The sequence below is a fragment of the Chrysochloris asiatica genome, unplaced genomic scaffold (genome assembly GCF_000296735.1).
Source record: "Chrysochloris asiatica unplaced genomic scaffold, ChrAsi1.0 scaffold00048, whole genome shotgun sequence".
Taxonomy (NCBI): domain Eukaryota; kingdom Metazoa; phylum Chordata; class Mammalia; order Afrosoricida; family Chrysochloridae; genus Chrysochloris; species Chrysochloris asiatica.
Genome location: NW_006408566.1, coordinates 3,936,525 through 3,960,516, shown reverse-complemented (window position 1 = coordinate 3,960,516; position 23,992 = coordinate 3,936,525). Strand labels below are relative to the sequence as shown.

The window sequence follows — 23,992 nt, the reverse complement described above, 5'->3', positions numbered from 1 at the left end:
TCACTCAGTTCACAATAAAAACTTTTTAAAAAAAGACAAGCACCCAAATATTAATAATAGCTGAGCTGAGATGTGCTCTGCATAATTTTACTTTACTGTTTTACATTTTAACTTTTCTGTAATTATAGATTTTGTTTTAAAAAGCACATGTTAATGGGTACTTATAAAAATAAAATAAATGAGTTTGCATTATATCTAAATAAAATAAATGTATTCATCAAGTAACCTGGTCAGTCTGTTCCTTCAAATGATTTTTGTCTAGTCAAATACCATGCTAATCATCGTAAATATGTTTATAAATAATCCTTTGGTCCTAAAATAAACACCAAGATTAAGAGATACAATAATTTTTTCATCAGTCCCATATTTTTTTCAGCACATACCACAGAAGAAAGAAAAGTAATTTATAAACCAAAAGTGATTACAACTTATTAATACCATAAATAAATGATTTATTATTGTTTCTTTTTCTCGCAGTCAAATTATTACATTGTGCTTAAATATAATTAACAGAAGAGACAACAAAATATAACCTTCCAATGGTGGTGGTGGTGTGCCATGGAGTTGGTTATGACTCATAGCGACCCCTTATAGAATTTCCAAGGCTATAAATCTTTATGGGCACAGAAAGCTTCATTTTTTTCTTCAGCAGAATGGCTGGTAGTTTTGAACTGTTGACCTTGAAGTTAGGAGCACTACTCGTAACCAATACGCTATTGAAAAAAGCTGCAATCTCTAAAATATGTACTTGCTTTGATGTTACATAATATTTTAATACATGTATAACTTAACTCTGAGATTTCATTTGGTTGAAAGTCCTTAGTTGATTATAAATAAATTTTCTCACTGTAAATATCAGCATTTGCCTTTATTAAATAGGAATGTTAAAGTTCACAAAGCTTGAGAATCTTCTAGCAATCACTATATAGCATAATCATGATGATTATTCTTAGATGATAGTCAACGGTTTGAGGAAAAGTTTGATTTAACATTTAGTTATTAAGCCTTTTTACATGATGCCAGTTTGACTAAGCAAGGCCAAATATAAATGAATTGTAGAGGACTTTGGCTTTAGATGTTTTTAGAAAAATAAGAGTACCTAAAATACACATATATAATAGTAGGAATAAAAAAACATTCAATTATATTTGATTGCCAAATACATAAAAGTTTTTCAATAGTGGTCTGGCTGTTACACAGAGAAAATATGAAAATCTAAATGTGTGCCTGTTTTAAAGGAATTGCTTGCTCAACTGAGTGATTTCTATAAAATATTGCATAAGTGGGTGCATCTGCAGTTAAAACTGTGATATATAGCAGGCCAAAACTGAGCAGAATTTAATTGCAGACTATAAAGCTGTGTTTTTCTTGGTTTTGTCATCACAATTTAAAAAAGAAAAGCAGAACTCTAGTGTCTTGCTAGAACATGCTCAGGATTTTTTGAACAGTCCATGAAACGTGACAGGGATGTTAATCTCCACTTCAGCCCTGGCCACTTCACTCAAGTCCTTGGCATTCAGAATCAGGAGATAAGCAGGCTTTTGTCCTTCTCCAGGACTCACCACTATGCTCAGAACCACACCTGTGAATCAGAAGTAAATAAGTAGAGTTGTATAAAAATCCAGGGTCGTTAGAAGAAATGTCATGAAAATAGACAAGTCATTACAATTAGAAACTAAGAAAACTCAATGGGAGATCATATAACATCTTGTTTTGAGTCTTTTACCACTTCTGAATGGTTAGCTGCTGAAAACCTTATACATAGCAGTGAAATATTTGTCTGATACAGTGCTGGAAGATGAGTTCCTTAGGTTGAACGATGCTCAAAATACTGCGGAAGAACTGCCTCCTCAAAGTAGAGTTGACCATAATGACATGGATGGAGTAAAGCTTTTGGGATCTTCACTAGCACAACTCAAAATGAGAAGAAACAGTTGCAAACATCATTATTTATCAGAACTTGGAATGTATGCAGTATGAATCTAGGAAAATTGGAAGTTGTCAAAAATTAAATGTAATGCATAAAGATCTACATTCTAGGTACTATTGAGTTGAAATGGACTGATATTGGCCACTTTGAATTGGAAAACTGTATGATTTACTGTGTCAGAAATGACAAATTAAACAAGAATCATATAGAATCTATCACCAAAAAACAAAAACAAAAACAAAAAAAACAACACAACAACAACAACAAAAAACCCTCAGGATCTATCTTATAGTACAATGTTGTCTGTACTACATCAATACGCCTACAAGAAAGACCAGTTAATACTACTATTATTCACATTTACACACAAACCACTAAAGCTAGTGAAGAGGAAATTGAAGAATTCTACTAACTTTTTCAAGAAGTTATGTGGTGGCAGTGGGTTACTCATTAATCTGCTAACTGTAAGGTCAGCAGTTTGAGTCCACCAGAGGCTCTGCAGAGGAAAGATGAGGTTTTCTTCTTCTATAAAGGTTTGCAGTCTCGGAAACCCTATATAAGATTGCTATGAGTCGGAACCAACTCAAGAGCACAGAATCAACCACCGCCAACAACAACTTCTTCAGCTGAAATTGATCAAACATGCAATCAATATGCATTGATAACTACTGGTGATTGGAATGCAAAAGTTGGAAACAAAGAGGAAGGATCAGTAGTTGTAAAGTATACCTCGGTGATAGAAATGATGCTGAAGAACACATGATAAAAATTTGCTAGACCAATGAATTCTTCATTGCAAATACCAGTTTTCAACAACATAAAAGGTGGACCTCACCAGATAGAATATAAAGGAATCAAAGTGGTCACAACTTTGAGAAGAGATGATGGAGAATACAAAACAATGCCAGGAGCCGACTGTGGAACACTCCACCAATTGCTTGTATAAAAGTTCAGGCTGAAGAAAATTAAATCAAGTCCACTAGAGCCAAAATATAACCTTTAATACATTCCCACTGACTTTAGAGACCACCATAAGAACAGATTAGATACATTATGTACTAATGACTGAAGAACAGAGAAACAATTGTACAAACAGAATAAGAGGATATTGAATGGATAAAATCAGGAAAAAAACTTTTAAAAGTGTTAAGAAGAAAAGATTTCAGTTTGAGGACTAAGGTGTATCTGACCCAAGCCATGGTATTTTTAATTGCCTCATGTTATTGATTCTCATAGTGACTCTGTATATACAGTTGCTGAGGATGTAAATCCTTGCAGGAGCAGAAAGGTTCATCTTTCTCCCATAGAACAGTTGGTGGGCTAGGTGAATGCTGAAAGTACTGTGGACTGCCAGAAGAACAAACAAATTGTCTTAGAAGAAGTATAACCAAAATGCTCCCTAGATGTGAGGATAGTGAACTTTTACCTCTTATACTTTGGACCTGTTGTCAGGAGGGAGCAGTCCCTGGAGAAGGACATCAGGCTTGGTAAAGAGGAGGGTCAATGAAAAAGAGGAACACTCCCAAGGTGATGGATTGACACAGTGGCAGGAACAATGGGCTCAAACTTAACAACAATTGTGAGGATAGTGAAGGACTGGGCAGAATTTCTGTTGTGTGTAGGGTCACTCGCTATAAGTCAGAACCAACAGCACAAGCAGCTAACAACAACCACGACAACCATCTGGCTGTGTAAGCATTTTAAATTCTTCATGTTCCCTAAACTATAAACTCCAGGAAGGAGTTGTTGTGTCTTGCACTCTATTGCATCTCAATGTTATTGTTGTTAAGTGCTCTAGAGTTGGTTCCAATCATAGTGACACTGTATAGGGTTTCTGAGGAACAGCTTGTGGGTTTGAACCACCCACCTTGTGGTCCGATGTATTATCCTAATGACTAGTATATAGTAGGTATTATAGATTAAATGGAGTCATGGTGTGGCACTTTTGGAAGGCACTGAACTGCTAACCACAAGGTAAATGGTTCAATCCCCCCAGCTGCTCTTTAGAAACCCTGTACAGGGTTGCTATGAGTCAGAACTGACTCAGTGGCACCGAACAACAACAACTACAGCAATAGATTAAATTCCATCCCCTCAAAAGTTATGTTGAAATATAAACCCCTGTGCTTGACCTTCTTTGGGAATAAAGATTTTCCTTTGTTATTTAAGTTAATTCAACTAGCGTCATTCTTAAGTGCCACTGAGTAAGTTCAAACTCACAGTAACCCTGTATCCTGTGTTTACAGAAGCAAAAATCTCATCTTTCTCCCACAGAATGGCTGGTGAGCTCAAACCACAGACCTTGTGATTGAAAGTCTAGTGCTTACCCTATGGAGTCACTGCTTTCCTTTAACTAACATAAGAAGTGTCCTAAGACTGATGACAACTGTCGTTAGCTGCCATCCAGTCCATGTGTAGAGCAGAATTGCTCCAGAAACTCCATAGAGTTTTAAGACAGTGACCTTTCAGAAGCAGATCTTCAGACCTATTTTTCAAGTTGCTTCTGGGTGAGTTTGAACTACCAATCTTTTGACTAATAATCAAGTACTTAACCATTTGCTCTGATCACTTCTGAGAGATCTTTTATAAAAAGATCAGGATAGATACAGAAGCACACACAATAGAAAGAGAGATGCTGGGACCTATCTAGAAGCAAAGGAACACCAAAGATTTCTGGCAGATACCAGAAACTAGTAGAGAGGCCCACAGAAGATATTAACAGCTAATACCCTGATTTAGACTTTTAACCTCAGGGCTACTAAACTTAAAGTCAGCAGTTTGAAACTACCAGCTGTTCCATAGGAGAAAGATGAGATTTTCTGCTCCAGTGAAACTCTATAGCCTCAGAAACCCTATGCAAGGTCACCATGAGTCAGAATTGACTCTGTGGCATACCACCACCACCACTGTGAAAAAAAATAAGTTGCAGTTCTTTAAAGCCACCAGCTTGTGGTATTTTTATTATAGTAACACTTGATAACTAAGACAGTAGATGTTTATTTAATACTTACTGGATGCATGAATGAATATACCTATTTAAAAATGTATTGTGGTTGTCAAACAAGAATGTGTATTAAAGGAGCTTGAAACAGCAAGGTTTATCATTTCTATAATATTTAAGACCTAGGTAGTGTCTTATTTTTTTTCAAACAATATAAAGACAAATCTTTTGCAGTTGTAACTGTATGAATTGTATGTGCAAATTTGCTTAGCATGAAATGGTTCCAAAATTCTGTATTTTATTTGTTTTTCTTTGGCTTTCCATATTTTAACCTCAGGGAGACTAGATAGCCACCCTGTCCCAGCTAACAAATAGTTAAATAAGAATGATATTTTACAGATGTGTTACTACATTACAGGCTGTAACTTGGAACCCTTTCTAGCCAGTTTACTGAAAGAACAAACTAAAGTAAGAATCACAAAAACACATTGTCATTCTCTTTGATTGGTTATGATACCCAGTTTTCCTTCTTGAAACTCTATATTCTTTTCCAGAAATATATTTAGATCAACAAAGTTAAAAAATTAGAATTGGTGTTCCTTCCTCCTTTTTCTTAAGCATTGATAACTTATAATAATGCTAAATGGTGCATTTTACAATTTTCCCAATTCTTTCAGTCAATTTCAGCAAGCCACTTCTTATCAATTCCACCACTTGTGTGCCAGTTTGTTGTACTGTTGTGGTTTGTGTGTTGCTGTAATGCTGGAAGCTATGCCACAGGTATTTTAAATACCAACAAGTTCACCTATGGTAGACAGATTTCACCTGAGCTTCCAGACAAAGACAGACTAGGAAGAAGGAGAGATGGATTAATTCTGAAAATTTAGCTACTGAAAATCTTGTGAATAACAGTTGAACACTGTCAGCACCAGAATATTGAATATTGAAACATGATGAAGAGCACCAGATTATTATCAGATATAGTGCCAGAAGAGTAGCTTCTCAAGTTGGAAGGCATACAATATACAAGTGGGGAAAAGCTGCCTCCTAAAAGTAGAGTTGACCATGATGACACAAAAGAAGTAAAGCCTTCAGATCTTTCATTTGCTGATGGGGCAAACTCAAAACAAAGAGAAAAAGCTGTAAACATCCACTAATAATCAGAACATGGAACATATGGTGTATGAATCTAGGAAAATCAAAAGTTATTAAAAATGAAATAGAATGCATAAACATCAATATCCTCAGCATTAATGAGCTGAAATGGAATGGCAATGGCCATTTTGACTCTGACAAATACATGGTTTACTATGTCAGTAATGACAAATTGAGGAGGAATGGTGTCACATTCATCATCAAAAATAACATGTTAATATCTATCTTGAAGTACTGTGTGTGATAGGATAATATCCACATGCCTACAAGAAAGACCATTTAATACCAATATTATTCAAATTTATGCACCAACCACTAAAGGCAGTGATGATGAAATTGAAGAATTCTACCAACTTCTTCTATCTGAAATTGATCAAACATGCAATCAAGATATATTAATAACTGCTGGTGATTGGAATGCACAGATTGGAACCAAAGTAAAAGGATTGTTGTTGTTATATGCCGTAGAGTTGGTTCCGACTCATAGCAACCCTGTATAGGGTTTCTGAGGCTGTAAGTCTTTACGGGAACAGAAACCCACAGAACTGCTGGTATTTTTGAACTTCTGACCTTAAGGTTAGTAGCCAAAAGAAGGATTAATAGTTGGAAAATATGGCCTCAGTGATAGAAATGATGCTGAAGAACACAAGACCAATGACTTCTTTATTGAAAATTCCTCCTTTGAAAAACATAAAATGCTGGCAACAGCATCCGCAAGTACTGAGAAGCTGTGGCCCCATGACAAGATGGACAAAAATCCAACCCCGTGGCCCTCCTCAGAATTGTGAGTCATAGACCCTGAGGGCCAAGGACGTGACCTCCTGAAGTCCCAGGTTCATAGGCTTTTTGCAAACTCACTGGTTGGCTACCTTTGTACAATTTTCTTTAGTTCTCATATTGTGCATTCTGTACTTGCCCTTTATGCTCTTAACTCCGGTAATTGTAGCTTCTGGGAAAAAAGCTTTCTTTTGATATCAATGTACGTAATGCCTCTTTTAATGGCACTACTTTGAATGTCACTGCCTTAAAGGTGTTAGCAGTGAGTGAGGTCTTGGGAACAGATCTATCTGAGGAACAGGCGGTGGCCACCTGGGAGGAATGTCAGAACTGCTCATTATCTAACTATTCAGTTATGTTTGGTATTAACTTGAAGCATGAACTTTTGATGTCCATGAACAACAATGGGACCAAAACCCCTTCTAGAGCTGAGGCAGTAAAGCTTCCTCAAATGACTCAGGAAAAGCAGGAACAAGTGTATTGAGATTATGAGAAAAGGTTTTGGAGAAAAACTGCCCAGAATTTGCAATTGGAATGGAATGGTAAATTCCAGGAGTATTTGATTAAAGGATGATAGTGGCAGCCCCCTCAAGCCACCCCCAGGTATAATCAGTTTAATCCAGATGCTCTTCTTCCCCCTGAGGATATAGTAACCATTGGAACATTTGGATATGGAACCTGGAATGAAAAAGGAAGGTGGAGGCGAAACCTCACCTTCATTAGAAAGGTTAAAACCTGTTTCTCACCTTCCCTGGAGCTACAGAAGTAAAGAAGAAAGGATTATTAGTCAAACAAATAAAGCCAAGTGTCTGAAATCTTGTTCACAAATGAAAGCTTGTATTTTCTGCTTGCAAAATATACAAGAACAGCTTGTGTCTCTTCAGAAATCAAAACTTAGCCCTTTTATGAAATTTCTAAGTCTCTCACCTTCACCCATTTGTGATTAAGTGTTGAGAATATGTTAGACACCTTTAAGAAACCGCAGATTGCTACCCTAGGTAACATAGGCCTAGTCAATATATAATCTGTAATAGCTTGCTTGACCTTTTCATATGGAAATAAGGATTTTAGATTATCACGAGAAGCATGATGCCCTTGGAAAACTATTTTAAGATAAAATCTGTGAATCATCGTGTCCTGTCTCAAAAGAACAACCACATTTTTTTCATTCTTCTCTTTTGTGTCAAATTCCTCCTTCATGATAATAAAAGACTGGGGTTTAACTAGTTCTGCAAGCAATGTCTGCAGAAGAATGTCTGCCAGTCAGCTTGCATCAACCTTGTGTGTCTGTGTCTTTGTGTAACCTCTCTTTTGCCTCCCAGACATCCCTTCTTCATGAAACCCACTCCCCTGTTGAGGCTGGACCCGACAATAAAAGATGACTATATACACAGAGCTCACCAGATGGAATACATAGAAATAAAATTGACTACATCTGTGCAAAAAGAAAGTGGAAAACCTTCATATCACCATCCAAAACCAGGCCAGGGGCAGAATGTGGAACAGATCATAAATTGCTCACATGTAAGCTAAGACAGAAGCTGAAGAAAACGAAAACAAATCCACAAGAGCCAAAATATGATCTTGAACATATCCCATTTGAGTTTAGATATCATCTCAAGGACAGATTTGATGCATTAGACACTAAAGACCAAAGACCAGAAGAGTTGTGGGATGACATCAAGAACATCATAAAGGAAGAAAGCAAAAGGTCATTAAGAACACAGGAAACAAGGAAAAGATCAAAATGGATGTCAGAAGAAACTCTGAAGCTTGCACTCCATAGAGATGCTAAAGCAAATAGAAGAAATGAAGAGTCACAGAGCTGAACAGAGAATTTCAAAGGGCAGTTCAAGAAAACAAAGTCAAATATTATAAGGAAATGTGCAAAAAGCCAGAGTTAGATAACCCAAAGGGAAGAACACACTCAGCTTTCCTCACGCTGAGGGAACTGAAGAAAAAATACAAGCCTCAACTTGCAATACTGAAATATTTTATGGACAAAATATTGAATGATACATAAAGCAAAAAAAGAACATGGATGGACCACCACCATAACCAATAGAGTTTCATAAACTACACAAGAGATGCCCTACAAAGGGTAGCTAAATTGGCAAAAAATGCTAGAATCAGTGACCCTTTCACTGATTAGTCAGAGAGGTGGTTTTGGAAAGTGGGAAAATAATCCTCACCTCTCTCAAAATACTAGCTAGAATTTAGACAGCTATTAGATGTTGTATCATGCCCCGAGTCTGAGGACTAGTCCAGACTCAGAGGAAGTCAAACATGGTCCCTACTTGGTTTAAGCATTTGGTGCTATGAGCAGGATTCATTGCAATGGCTATAGACCTTAGAAATTGTGAGGTTTTGTGGGAGAAAAAACAAAGGGGGATAAGATAAAATGCTTCAGCTGAAAAGAAAGCAGCTTCTAGAGTTGCCTGGAGCTGATGTCATGCTGGGTAGAAAAGATAGCTGATCTGAGCTCCCAAGGCCATATGCATTTGAATGGAGTTAGTCCAAGGTAGAGGGAAAGATTGAACTCCAGTGTTTTAAAAGGTTAATGTGTTTGACTGCCTTATGGATATTGACTGCTTCTGTGTATTATTGTAAAACAGACATACATGTGTGATAGGAATATTGGGAATTATGATTATGGAAAGTTTGTAAGCCAGCTTTCGACCTATACTTGATTGGATTTGCTAAAAGGACCTATACTTGATTGGATTTGCTAAAAGAGGAGTTAGTAATTGTCAAGAAAAAAAAAAAAAAAAGAAGAAGATGGAAGGAATACCTAGTCACTGTACCAAAAAGAACTAGCTGATGTTCAACCATTTCTAGCGTTAACATATGATCAAGAGCCAATGATACTGAAGGAAGCAGTCCAAGGTGCATTAAAGACATTGGCAAAGAACAAGGATCCAGTAATTGATGGAACACAAATTGAAGTCTTTGCACAAACTAATGCAGTACTGGAGGCACTCACTATCTATGCCAAGAAACCTGGACAACTAACTGAAAGAGATCCATATTTGTGCCCTTTCCAAAGAGAGGTGATCCAACAGAATGCGAAAATCATCAGACAATATCATTAAATATTCCATGTAATCAAAATTATGCTAAAGATAATTCAAAATGGCTGTAACCATACATTTACAAAAAATTTCCAGAGGTTCAGCCAGATTCCAATGCAGATGTGGAATGGGGGATATCATTGCTGACATCAGATGAACTTTGGCCGAAAGTAGAGAATATTGACTGTGCAAAGGCTTTTGATTGTGTGGATCATGACAAGTTATGGGCAGCATTGTGGAGAATAGGTATTCTGGAATGCTTAATTGTGCTCTTGAGGAACCTATACATAGTCCAAGCGGTAGTTGTTAGAACAAAACCAGGCAGCACTGAGTGGTTTAAAATTAGGAAAGGTGTGCACCAGGTTTGCAGTCTTCCACAATACTTATTCAATCTGTATGCTGAGCAAATAATCCAAGAAGAAAAACGTGGCATTGGGATTGGTGGAAGACTCAATAAATATGTACGATATGCAGATGATACAAAGTTGTCTGCTGAATGCAAAGAGGACTTAAAATGATTGCTGATGAAGATCAAAGACCACAATCTTAAGTATGGGTTTCACCTCAATGTAAAGAACACAAAATTCCTTACCACTGGATCAATAAATAACATCTACATAAATGGAGAAAAGAGTGATGTTGTTAAAGACTTCATTTTGCTTGGATCAACCATCAACACTCATGGTAGCATCCGTCAAGAAATCAAATGACATATTGCATTAGGCAAATCTGCTGCACAAGACTTCTTTAAAGTATTGAAGAGCAAAGATGTCAGTTTTAGGACTAAGGTGAGTCTGACCCAAGCCATGGTATTTCTAATAACCTCATATGTATGTGAGAGTTGGACAGTGAATAAGGAAGATCATAGGAGAATTGTTGCATTTGAGTTATAATATTGGAGGAGAATATTGAAAGTACGGTGGACTACAGAAAAACCCTCAATCTGTGTTGGAAGAAGTACAGCCAGAATGCTCCCTGGAAACCAGGATGGCCAGACATTGTCTTTCATACGTTGGACATACTATCAGGCGGGTCCAGTCAATGGAGGAAGCTATTATGTTTGGTAAAGTGGAGGGTCAGAGTAAAAAAGGAAGGCTGAAGATGAGATGTATTGGCACAGTGGCAGCAGCATTTGGCACAAATGTAGCAACGATTGTGAGGTTGGTGCAGGACCGGGCAGTGTTTCATTCTGTAGTGAACAGGGTTGTTATGAGTTTGTATTGACTCAATAGCACCTAACAAAACAACAACCACAACAAAATAAAACTTACTGACTATCCATCCTATGCTTAAATTCTTTAGTGTTTTCACTATTGTGGAATTAAATATAATTTCTATTAGATAGAACATTAGGGTGTAATTAACCTAACTTTTCTCTTAGTGGACCAATATTTAAAAGTCCAGTAAAGAGGAAGTATTCAGACACTTCCATTGCTTTCATTACCATCATCTTCATCCATTGCATCTGGGTGAGAAACAAAGATGGGTTCTGATGGGTATGAATCAGCCTCTTGCCATACCCAAGTTTCTTTAGTTTTGACATTCAGTTTACAGAGCTGTTTGTAAGAAAGAAAAACAAACAAATAAATCATAGAACCAACATATAATTCAAAGTACTACGCCAATATTAGTAATATGAATTAATTACCCTGTCTGGAACAAAGTGATTCAAGCCAAGTCCATATGCATAAGTATAAGGTTTCCCACCATACTTCTGGTAATTGATTTGAGGAAACTCAAATGCTACAAGAGAGAGCACAAGCTTAGGAAAACAATTCATCTCTTTGAACAGAATCAGTTAGTTCCTTTTGTATGATCCTTTCTCTAAACTGTCTCACCTTGACGAGGTCCTGCAAAGAGAACCTCAGGCTCCAGCCAGATGGTCTCATCACTGCGCAGAATTGCAGTGGCAGTTGTGTTGGGGAGTGTGACTAAATTCTTGCCTGTGTCAACCTGTGAAAGAAGATAACAGAAAGTTCAGGAAGCAAGAAAGAAAAATCAAACAGCCATAATGTTGTCTTCCTGGGTTTTGTGTCTGGGTTTCTTCACTTCTAAGATCAACATGCAGACTGGAGCAGTACAGAAAATTATAGATGAGAAGCCCTGAGGCTGTGAGAGCTGCTTTTGTGCGTGTCAGTCACAGTCTGCGCATCACATACCCTCTAAGGCCCTCAGTTTTCTCATCTGTAAAGTAAAATCTCTCTCAAAGTAAATTGAGGCCTCTGTGTGTGAAGTGGCCTCTGCAGAACAACAAAGACTTCAACTATCTGAAGGAATCCACCTACAATATTTATTTCTTATATAGTTAATATACACAAGATGGCTCCTAAAAGCTTAGAGAAAATGGAATTAAAAGATAGTGGAATATTTCCACAAACTTTTTGATAACCCCTCAGATATTTTATTTTGTTTGAAAACACACACACACACAAAGTTACGTTGTCAACAAAATAAAGAATAGCCTTCAATATGTTGCACTTCAATGTAAAGAAAACAAAAATCCTCAACATTGGACCAATAAATAATACCAAGCTAAATGGAGAAAATATTGAAGTTGTCAGATACTTCATTTTGCTCAGAGCAACGATCAACACTCATGAAAGAAGCAGTTTAGACATAAAATGACATATTGCATTGGGCATATCTGTTGCACAAGACCTATTTAAAGTGCTCTAGATCCAAGAGGTCAGTCTGAGGCCTAAGGAGAACTGAGGACTAAGACCTGACCCAAGCCATTGTATTTTCAATAATCTCATATGCATTTGCAAGTTGGACAATGAATGAAGAAGACGTTAGAAGAAGAATTGATGCATTTTTGTTACAATGTTGGAGGAGGATATTAAAAGTGCCATGGACTGACGAAAGAACAAGCAAATGTGTGTTGGAAGAAGTACAGCTAAAATGCTCCTTAGAAGCCAGGATGGCCAGACTTTATTTATACTTTGGATATATTATTCAAGGAGGGACTAGTCCTTGGAGAAGGGCATCATGCTAGGTCAAGTGGAAGGTCAACAAAAAAAGAGGAAACTCCCCAATGAGATGAATTGGCACGGTGGCTGCCGCAATGAGCTCCAGCATAGCAATGGTTGTGAGTTTGGTGCAGGGCAGGCCAATGTTTCTTTCTGCTCTACATAGGGTCACTATGAGTTAGAATTGACTGGACAGCATCTAACAACAATCAACAATTATTAAAAATATCTATCTTCTGATTTATGTAAAAATTCTAATCAAGGAGAGATTTGGGAAGAGAAGTTGCTTGTAATTCAGTGGTTGTCTGTACTGTTTGTAATTCAGATACAGTTTGAATTAAATCAATATTATCACAAACAAAACAAAAAACGAACCCATTGCCATTGGGGGAGGGGTGAAGTAAAGAATACAGAAAGGCCACAGGACCAGATGTTTTCTAAGATTTCTTGCCACGCACACACTCACATTCACATACAGAATTTTGCAGATCATCTTTGGAAAATAACAGAGACCATGAACTATTGCTAAGAAAACATTAATTTATCCAGACCCTCAACACATTTTGTACTGGACTCTGTTTGAGGCATTTGGGATATTACAGAGTATAAAATATCTGCCCACATGGACCTTGAATTCTAATTGTGAGAAATAAACAATATACGATAAATAAAATTTGTAAATGAATTCTATTTATTGAATTTTGCTTATACTGCACTGTGCATATGGGAGGGGGAGTAGAACACACTAAGGGGACCGTAAGTAGAGGTGTGGGTGGGTGTCAGTTTTAATAGGTGGTCTGGGTTGGCCTTATTGAAAAGACAACTTTTAAGCTAAATGTTGTGGGAGATGAGGAAGTTAATTAACAATGTTGATAGATATCTGGGGAAAAGCATAGAGAGCGAACTACAAATACTTGAGGCAATAGGATGCTACTAGAGGAGCATCAAAGAGGTCAGTGTTGCTGGAAACAAATGAACAAGAGTTGAAGAATAGGAGAGATGGGTAGAGAAGCAAAGGAGTCAGATTGAACAGAACCTAAATGACCATTGTGAGGACTTAGTTTTTCTTTCTGTATGAGAGACAAGAAGCCACTGGAAAGTATTAAACAGAGAAGCATCATGTTACTTAGTTTTGAAAAATCACTTTGGTTGTTGTGTTGTGGGATGCAATAGTGGAATAAGGGAAACTAATTAGATGGCTTTTTTGTGTGTGTGATAATCCAGTCAAAGACAAACAGTAATCCACCTTATAGGAGTAGCATTGGATCTAACAAAAAGTAGAATAGAACCAGTAAGATTCCATGATGGATAGGATGGATATAGGGCAAGGGAGAAACATGACATTAAGTGTGGACTTAATACTGACTCCTAAGTATTTGGCCTGAACAACCAAAAGCTTGCTGTCACAACTAAATGGTGACTACTGCAGGTAAGTAAGTTCTTTTTTTTTTTTTTTTTGGTGGAGGAAGAGAAGTTCAGATTTTCTCATGGTAAGCTCTTGAGATGTTATTGGGCATTCAAATGGAGAGATGTACATTTTAAAATAGGATAAAAGAACACTGAGGTCAGATAAAGTTAGGTCTTTAAGAAAGTTAAGTCTTTACAAAGGGAGTGTACAAACTAAAGAGTGAACTAAGGACTGAATTTGGCTGCCTTCCAACATTCATGGGTTTGCAAGATGAATAATCAATCAAGATAAGAAGGTATAGGTATTAATGCAGAAGGAAAACCAAGACTGTGTCAAAGAGAAAGCTTCTGGTAGATTAAATAGGATGCCGTCTGTGAATTGACCTTTGGAGTACATTGCTTTTCATTGAAATAGTTTTTACAGAGGGGCAAATGATAAAAACCTAAATTGAGTGGATTTTAGAGAAAATAGTGCAAGAGGAATTAGACATAACTAGAAGAGACAATGATTTTTAGAAATATTGCTGCAAAGTGCAGTAGAACAATGAAGTGGTAACTAATGGAGCAAGAGGAGTCAAGAGAAGTTTTGAAAAGAAGGCAAAATACATCATGATGTGCGTGATCCAATTAAAAAGACAGCGAAGTGATGGTATTGGAGAAAGAGGAAGAATTTCTAGAATGATAAGATGGGACAGGATTTGGTGCATGCATAAGTGGAGGAATTTGTTCTGGATAGGAAATGGGTAATTCAGTATATCAGTACAGATACTGATAGATTTGTAGATGTGGTGGAAGGAGTCTCTTTCTTTTCTGATTTCTTTCATTTGTTTTGGGGGCGTATGAAGTAGGACTATCAACTGAGTATGAATGTGGATATTGTAGTTTTTAGAAGTTTGAAGAGAGAAAAAATGGGAAATATTTGATTAGGAAAGTGGGAGAGTAAATTAAGTTGGAAAACATAACAGTGTTTGTGCACATGCATTTAAAATTAAACTAATCAAAATGTGTATTTTTAACTTAAGTTCAGCTACAGAGATGTAAGCATGGAGTAAAGAGGAGGGTTGAATTGAACTGGGATTGCTGTTTTGTCAAGTGAGTTTGATGAAGAAAGTGACAGACAATATAAATGAGGTTCTATAAATGTACATCTAAGATGGCAGATCGGGTGGATGTGCAGTGAGGAGCTCCATCACCAACAACACAGAATACCAGACCAAACAGGCTCAAGGGATGGTGCTAGAACTCTGAACCACATATAACAGATTATTTAAAAGATTGGAAGGCTTACAGCTAGGGAAATTTATAGCAGAATCAAGAAATGCTTGGCTTTCTAATTCAAGACACTCAGCTACTCCTGGAGCCACCATCTTGGGAGAGACCAAGTGGGGGAAGGATCAGAACAGCCACGAACGCTTGACAAAACCGTGGAGATACAGGTGTGGACACTCTCTTTTTGGTATCTGTTCATTGGTTTCTTGCTGTCTGCGCACCTCCATTCTGGTGACTAGAGGGGATGCCTGAATGAATGGACACCCCACCCCACCCCTGAAGGGTTCTACTACACATGCACACAGATCTCCTTGAAATTTAAAGTGACAGTTTCCACTTAAAATCAAACAGCCACCACTCGTCTATACTGTGGTGGCTTGTGAGTTGCCGTGATTCTGAAAGCTATGCTACTGGTATTTTAAATACCAGCAGGGTCGCCCATGGTGGAGAGGTTTCAGATGAGCTTCCAGAAAAGACAGAATAGGAAGAAAGAGTGACAAACTACATCTGAATATTTAGTCACTGAAAACCTTATGAATAGCAGAGAAACACTGTCAGAATCAGTGCTAGAAAATGAGCCCCTCAGGTTGGAAGGCATGCAAGATTCGACTGGAAAAGAGCTGCCTACACAAAGTAGAGTTGACTGTGATAATGCGAATGGAGTAAAGCTCATGAGAGAAAAGCCCGTGGGACCTTCATTTGCTGCTGGGGACTATCTCAAAATGAAGAAAATCAGCTATGGGTCGGTACCGACACGATGGCACCTAACAACAACAACAAATAAAATGTTGTGGTTAGGTGCTGTCCAGTAGGTTCCAATACATTGTAACCCTTTGCACAACAGACTGAAACTTTGCCTGACCTGCTGCACCCTCCTCACAATTGTTGACTGCTAATGCCACTGTTTTAATCCATCAATTCAGGGGGGTTCCTCTTTTTTGACTACCATTCATTTTACCAGTCATGATTCGCTAGTGACTGGTTCCTCCTGATAATTTGTCCAAAGTACGAGAGATGAAATCTTGCCATCCTGGCTTCAAAGGAGCATTCTGGCTAAACTTCTTCCAGGATAGATCTGTTTGTTTTTCTTCTTGCAGTCTATATTACTTCTAATATTCTTCTTCAATACCATAATTCAAATGCATTGATTCTTCTACAGTCTTTGTCCAACTTTCACATTCATATAAGACTCTTGAAAATACCAAGGCTTGGGTCAGGCCCATTTTTGTCCTCAAACTGATATCTTTGCTTTTTAATACTTAAAAGAAGATCTTTTGCTTTAGATTTGCCTAGTGCAACATGTTGTTTGATTTGTTGACATCTGCTTCCATGAGTACTGATCCTGGATCTAAGCTAAATGAATTCTTTGACAACTTTAATCTTTTCTCCATTTATCATAATGTTATTTACTGGTCCACTAATAAGGATTATGACTCATAGTTACCCTGTATATGGTTTCCAAGGAGTGGCTGGTGGATTTGAACTGCTGATCTTACAGTTTAAAATGGCCTTGTGATCCAGTGCTTATCCAAATACATATAAATTACATGAATTTTGTTGTCTTCAACTGACATTTGCATCACAATAAAAATTCTTAGTATTGCTCTGATATTTTGAAAACACAGAGAAGTAAAAGTAGAAATCAAGAGATGGTCATCTAATGCTATTAACATTTTTAATCATCCAATGATATTTCCAGAAGATTTGTAAAAACAAAAATAATGGACTAATTTCCCTACATAGGTTCTTTTTGATGCTTCATCTCTCTATAATCTCTAATGATTTAAATTATCTATGTTATTAACAAAGGATCCTAGGAATTAGCAGCTCTTTACTAGTCTATAAGTAAGTATAGTTTTAAAGGATTTTGTAAATGAAAGAACAACAGCTATAGAATTTTGAAAGCCTGATTTTCATCCTGGCTCTGCTGCTTGACTTTTGCTAAGATATGTCACTCTTACGTGCTTCAGTATCCTTGTTTGTAAAATAAGGGAGTTAAATTGATTTATTTTTAAAGTTTCTTGAGCTCTAAAATTTCAAGACTTTAGATACATAAACATGAAGAAGGAGAACAATTCCTGAAAGAGATGAAACATTCTGGTTACATTTGAAATCTATGTAGAGGGAGGTTACCTTGTCAATATTCAAAGGAAGTACATATCTCCTAACTTCAGGTTGGGGAGCCTTTCTGGCATTCTTTTTCACCTCTTCCCAGTTCTCACGTAAATTCACTAAATATAAGTAATTATAAACAAATTCAAATCTGAAAAAAAAGAAAAGTCAAACATGAGCATACACCATGAAAAATAATTTTAGACAGATGATTCATACCTTCTAAAAGTCAAGGTGTGTGCCTATTCTTTATTCCACAACCCAGAAACTGCTAATGACCCAGGTTTATTGAAGCTATTTTCTACTACCCACGCTTCGTGAAAAAAGAAACTTGCCTCATGGATATGTTTAAATCACAGTAGCCTTAGCAAATTTCTGTTCTGCTTCTTTGCCACAATTCTTCTTGTATCTTTAGGGATTATCATTTTAATGACTTGGCTATTTTGAAAAAAAGCATGTCTTTCTCTCAATCAAAAAATGGGCTTCAAGGCCTCTCCCAAATCTTGCCAAGTTCATGATTGGTAAAGTAGAGGTGACCAAAACTGAGGGCAACCCTTCATCAGATGGATTGACACAATAGTCACAATACTGGGTTCAAAGGTACCAACAATTAAGAAGATGGCACAGGATTGGCAGCATTTGGTTCTGTTACACATAAGATCACCATGACTTGGGACTGACAATAGCAACTAGCAAGAATTTTAAATGAATTTGTCAGGTAACCAGAAAAGTATGACTTATAGTGATCCCTGTGTGTCACAGTAGAATTTTACACCATAGGATTTTCAATGGCTGGTTTTTCAGAGTTAGATTTCCAGACCTTCTTCTGAGGTGCCTCTGGGCGAACCCAAACCTCTAATCTCTCAGTTAATAGCTGAGCATGTTAACCATTTGTGTTGCCTGGGTCACAAAACCTTTTATTTTTATGGGCCTGATCATTAATGGTTATTAACCATAGTTTTTTTTGTTGATAGCCAGTTTGTTTCTGATCTTCTAAATTTCCTACTGCTTTTTCAATTACATTTTGTGACTTTAGCATCCCTATTGATGTTATTCAGATTAAATATTGAGAGCAGCTTCTCTGTAAAAAGGTCCTCATTTTTAGGAGCAATTAGGGAGATGCTATTTATCCCGTCTTCCCTTACCCTTTCCAGCAACAGAGATCCACAATCAGAAATCCATTGTCTTCATAGGTGTTGATGTGATGAAAGAGGTTAAAAGAAGAAGTCCTGTATTTGTTATTGAGGTATTTTCTTCTTTTTTTGTCAGCAATATGAAGCCAAACCTTACAAAATGATGAAAATATTTGGATACATTATAAAAAGGGGGGGGGAATATTATGAAATATACCTTCAGAACTACAAACATGATACATAAATATAAAACTTGTTGCTAGATGCTGTTAAGTTGTCCCCTACTTCATAGCAACCCCACGTACAACAAGATCAGATCATTATGGTCCATAAGGCTTCCACTGACTGGTTTTTTTGGAAACAAGTTGCCAGGCTTTTCTTCCTAGTCTGTCTTAGTCTGGCTTCTCCACTGATATCTGTTCAGCATCATAGCAAAGAGGTGGGTGGAGACTACACTAGAAGTGCATAAGCCAGGAACCAAACTGGGGCCTCCTGTACAGAAAGTGGGAATTCTACCACTGAACTATCTTGCCCCTCATGTAAGACTTACCCCCATTGTCTCATTGGACTCAAAACAATCCATATAGTTGGCTCCCCAAAGACTCCATGAAGACAGGAACTTGAACAGGTTAATTTTGACTGGTGTCTCCACAAACACAATATAGTTGGGAGTCAAACCAAAACTAGTCAGAAACACAAATGGAGTCATGAATGGGAAGGGTTGAATGTCAAGTCACAAAGATAAATGTATACAGTAATATGCCCAGTAGCGTAGTGGTTACGAATCGGGCTGTGAACCTTAAGGTCAGCGGTTCGAAACTACCAGCAACTCCGCGGGAGAAAGATGAGGATTTCTACTCCCATAAAGATTTACACCCTCGGAAACCCTGTACAGGGTCGTTATGGGTCGGAACCGACTCAACGGCACTTAACAACAACAACAACACATAAAATCAATTACATTTAAATTTAGTTGTTTATAAGAAAATACTATGATCTGGATTGATATTAAAGATAAGCAAAACAGATCTTAAAACTTCAGTTTTCCAGAAGATTCATAGCAGGACTTCAAGTTACCTATGGACATAAGATGGCTTGAATCGATCACTGCAGGGGAATTGTACAACGACCTCTGACTTGCTTATTGGGTCTTGGTTATCTGAAATAAAGTGCTTTTAAAAGACTTTGGAAAAAGGTCTTTTTATAAAAACACACAAACCTAGAGCATTTAGAACACCAAAGACATACATTTTCAGATCTTGACATTTGTTCAGAAAAGATATTTTTATAATCTCAATCATTGACATTTTTTAACAAGCTTTTATGTGAAGCTACAACTGCGCAGAAAAATCCAAATACCGGCAAATTTGGAAACGTGTACTCTGACAAAGTTGTAGCAGGCAGGAAACAGTGAACTTACATCTTAAAAACAACCAGAGGTGAGTTCTAGCCAGGGAAGACAAACTTAAGTAGAGTCACAATGCCCTTTATAATTCCTTAAGTTCTTAAATTGCCTGTATCTTATGCATGGTGTTGTGTCAATAGCCTTGTAAAGTAATTCTTATGTACGTTAAAGTTTATTTTACTCTGAAGTCAATGGTCCTCAAACCTTAGTTTACATCAGTTTACATCCTGTGTTTCTAGGACCCTACTCTCAAAGTTTCTCCTTCAGGTCTCTTTGAGGTGGGTCTCAGTTCTTGTATTTCTGACAAGATCCCAGGGGAAGCTGATGCTGCTATTTCAGAGACTACTACACTTCAAATACCACTTTACTAATTGATTCTAAGGAAGAATCTATATACATTCAACGAATTATTTTGTCACAATGGTTATTAAACCTCTGGCAATTCATAGGGAATGAGTGGAGATTTCCTTCTGGTTTGATACTCTATCTATAGTCTTAATGTGAGTTCAGAGATATTCTGTTGTGAGAATTAAAGACACAAAATTAAATACTGGTATACTCATATATAAGGAGCTATGGTGGCGTAGTAGTTACGAATCGGGCTGTTAACCTCAAGCTTTCTGCTCCCGTAAAGATTTGCAGCTATAGAAACCCTGTGCAGGGTCACTATGAGTCAGAACCGACTCCATGGTACTTAACAACAACAACATACTCATATATATGTGTGCATGTTATTATCCACACATATAAACAAAAACCAAACTCACTGCCATTGAGTAGAATCTGACTCATGGCAACTCTGTAGGACAGAACAGAACAGCCCCGTAGGGTTTCTGAGACTAAATCTTTATGAAAGCAGTCTCATCTTTCTCCCAATGAGCAACTGGTGGGTTTCAACCACCAAATTTGCAGTTAGCAGCCCAATGTTTAACCCACTGTGCCACCAGAGCTTATGATTGTTGTTGTTATATGCTGTGGAGTCGGTTCCAACTCATAGTTACCCTGTACAGGGTTTCCGAGGCTGTAAATCTTTACAGACGCAGAAAGCCTTATCTTTCTCCCACGGAACGGCTGGTAGTTTCGAACTGCTGACCTTGTGCCTTTTGCAACCCGATTCGTAACCACTACACTACTACCTCACATAAATAGGTACTCAAGAAAAGTTTGATGGATTTGAAATGAAATCTTACATGACCAAACTCATATAGATATATAAAATATTTTAAAAGTAAAGAGTCCTAGTGACATGGTGGGTTAAGTATTGGGCTGCTAACTACAAGGTGGGTGGTTCAAACCCACTGGCTGCTTTGTGGGAGAAAGATGAGGCTTTCTGTTACCATGAATATTTATAGCTTCCCAAACTCTGGGGAGTAGTTCAGCTCTTTTCTATAATAGGGTTGTTGGGAGTTGCAATCGACTCTACAGCAGTGAGTGAATGAGTGATTTGAAAAGTTTTAGAGTAAAACTTGGGCTCTATTTTCTAGCTGTTGCTACCTACCAAGGTTCTGCCTGAACAACTATCACTCTACAGTTTTTGGACATTGATCTCCTGGAAGGGTAGGGTAAGGTAGAGTCATAGCTCTGAAGTCTTGAGAGTCATTTAACTATCCATATAATGCTATCCTAGTAGTCTTATCTGACATCCTCTATTTTCCATAACTGTAACAATATTAATATTTGCTTAAGAAGAGGCACAAATGGTAAACTGACCTGCTTGCAGGGGAGGGATCTTTACAATATTGTAGGCAATCGAAAAATTCTTCCCAAAGCAATTACCAATGTTGTAAACAGTTCCATCACTTTCAATGTGAGGGTGGGCAGTGGCTCCATTGACTGAGATATAGTCACAAAGATCAACCTGTGCAAGAAGAGTGAATTTCACCCATGTTAAGAGAAAGGAGTCTATATTACCTCTGTTCCCTAGGTCTGCCCCTACCCCAACTACTTCATGCAACCTCACACTATGTGCATGTCCTCCTTCTTTGTAGCTCTGTAAATCTAGTGTTTTTTAAGTTCTGCCTGGGCCTCTTTTCCCTTGAAGAGCTCTCCTCTGACCCCAGGCTGGCCTCTCACACCTCTGAGATGCTGGAGCTCTAGCCCTCTAGTCTCCTGGACTGTGACTCTTCATTGAACTTTAACATACTTTTCTATTTGCACATGCAGATTGTCTTCCAACAATGATAAATTTGATAAGTGACACATTGTTGCATTAACTTGCCTGTACTAGATGGAATTGTATGAAAATTTTGGGTTCCAATCATTTTTTATTTATATGAAAGAAATTTGTATAGTCCAGCCTAGATACCAAGTCCAGTAGATCACAAGTAGTGTGAAATTTGAAATCAAAGGGACCTTGTTGTTATTGTTAAGTGTCATCGAGTCAGTTCTGACTAATAAAAACCCTTATAACAAATCATGCCACCACCCGTCTGTCAGTTTGTTGCACTGTGGTGGCTTGTGAGTTGCTGTGATTCTGAAAGTTATGCCACTGGTATTTTAAATACCAGCAGGGTCACCCATGGTGGACAGGTTTCAGATGAGCTTCCAGAAAAGACAGAATAGGAAGAAGGAGAGATGAACTATTTACGAATATTTAGTCACTGAAAACCTTGTGAATAGCAGAGAAACACTGTCAGATACAGTGCTAGAAAATGAGCCCCTCAGGTTGGAAGGCACTCAAAATGCGACTGGGGAAGAGCTGCCTCTTCAAAGTAGAGTTGACCATGATGATGTGAATGGAGTAAAGCCTGTGGGAGTAAAGCCCCCAGGACCTCCATTTGCTGATGGGGAACAACTCAAAGTGAAGAGGAACAGCTATAAACACCCATTAGTAATTGGAACATGAAATTTACAAAGTATGAATCTAGGAAAATTGGAACCTGTCAAAAATGAAATGGAATGAATACACATCAATATCTTAGGTATTAGTGAGCTGAAATGAACTTGTATTGGCCATTTTGCATTTGACAACCACATGGTTTACTTTGCCAGGAATGACAAATTGAAGAGGAATATTGTTGCATTCATCGTTAAAAAGAACATATCCAAATCAGTCATGAGGTACAACACTGCCTGTGATAGGATAATATGCATGTGCCTACAGGGAAGCCCAGTTAATACCACTATTATTCAAATTTATGCACCAACCACTAAAGCCAGTGAGGATGAAATAGAAGAATTCTACCAATTTCTTCAAGCTGAATTTGATCAGACATACAATCAAGATGTATTGATCATTACTGGTGATTGGAATGCAAAGGTTAGAAACAAAGAGGAAGGATCTGTAGTTGGGAAATATGGCCTTGGTGATAGAAATGATGCTGGAGAACGCATGATAGAATTCTGAAAAAGCAATGATTTGTTCATTTCAAATATCTTCTTTGTACAGCATAAGAGACGATTAAACACATGGACCTCACCAGTTGGAATACACAGAAATCAAACTGACTACATCTGTGGAAGAGATGATGGAAAAGCTCCATATCATCAGCCAAAACAAGGCCAGGGGCAGATTGTGAAAAAGACCATCAATTGCTCATATGCAAATTCATACTGAAGCTGAAGAAAATGAAAACAAGTCCATGAGAGTCAAACTATGACCTTGAATATACCCCACCTAAATTTAGAGATCATCTGAAGAAAAGATTTGATATATTAACACTAAAGACCAAAGATGAGAAGAGTCGTGGGATGACATCAAGAATATCATATAGGAAGAAAGCAAAAACTTATTAAGAAGACAAGAAAGAAGGAAAAGATAAAAATAGATGTCAGAAGAGACACTGAAACTTGGTCACCAGCTAAAGCAAATGGAAGAAATGAG

General features: G+C 37.5%; 1 protein-coding gene across 1 annotated transcript in view; it reads right to left on the bottom strand.

Moving 5' to 3' along the window:
• Positions 1–1,414: 1,414 nt before the first annotated feature.
• Positions 1,415–23,992, bottom strand: part of RPE65 (retinal pigment epithelium-specific protein 65kDa) — a 34,754-nt gene continuing 12,176 nt past the window's right edge. Inside the window, exons 6-14 of the mRNA XM_006862419.1 lie at positions 21,880–22,027; positions 19,842–19,923; positions 19,315–19,447; positions 18,777–18,916; positions 17,653–17,782; positions 11,713–11,827; positions 11,523–11,617; positions 11,319–11,430; positions 1,415–1,582 (exon numbers count right to left, since the gene is read on the bottom strand). Of these exons, the coding sequence (XP_006862481.1) occupies positions 1,431–1,582; positions 11,319–11,430; positions 11,523–11,617; positions 11,713–11,827; positions 17,653–17,782; positions 18,777–18,916; positions 19,315–19,447; positions 19,842–19,923; positions 21,880–22,027 (1,107 nt within the window). The 3' untranslated portion in view covers positions 1,415–1,430. The remainder of the gene's footprint in view (positions 1,583–11,318; positions 11,431–11,522; positions 11,618–11,712; positions 11,828–17,652; positions 17,783–18,776; positions 18,917–19,314; positions 19,448–19,841; positions 19,924–21,879; positions 22,028–23,992) is intronic.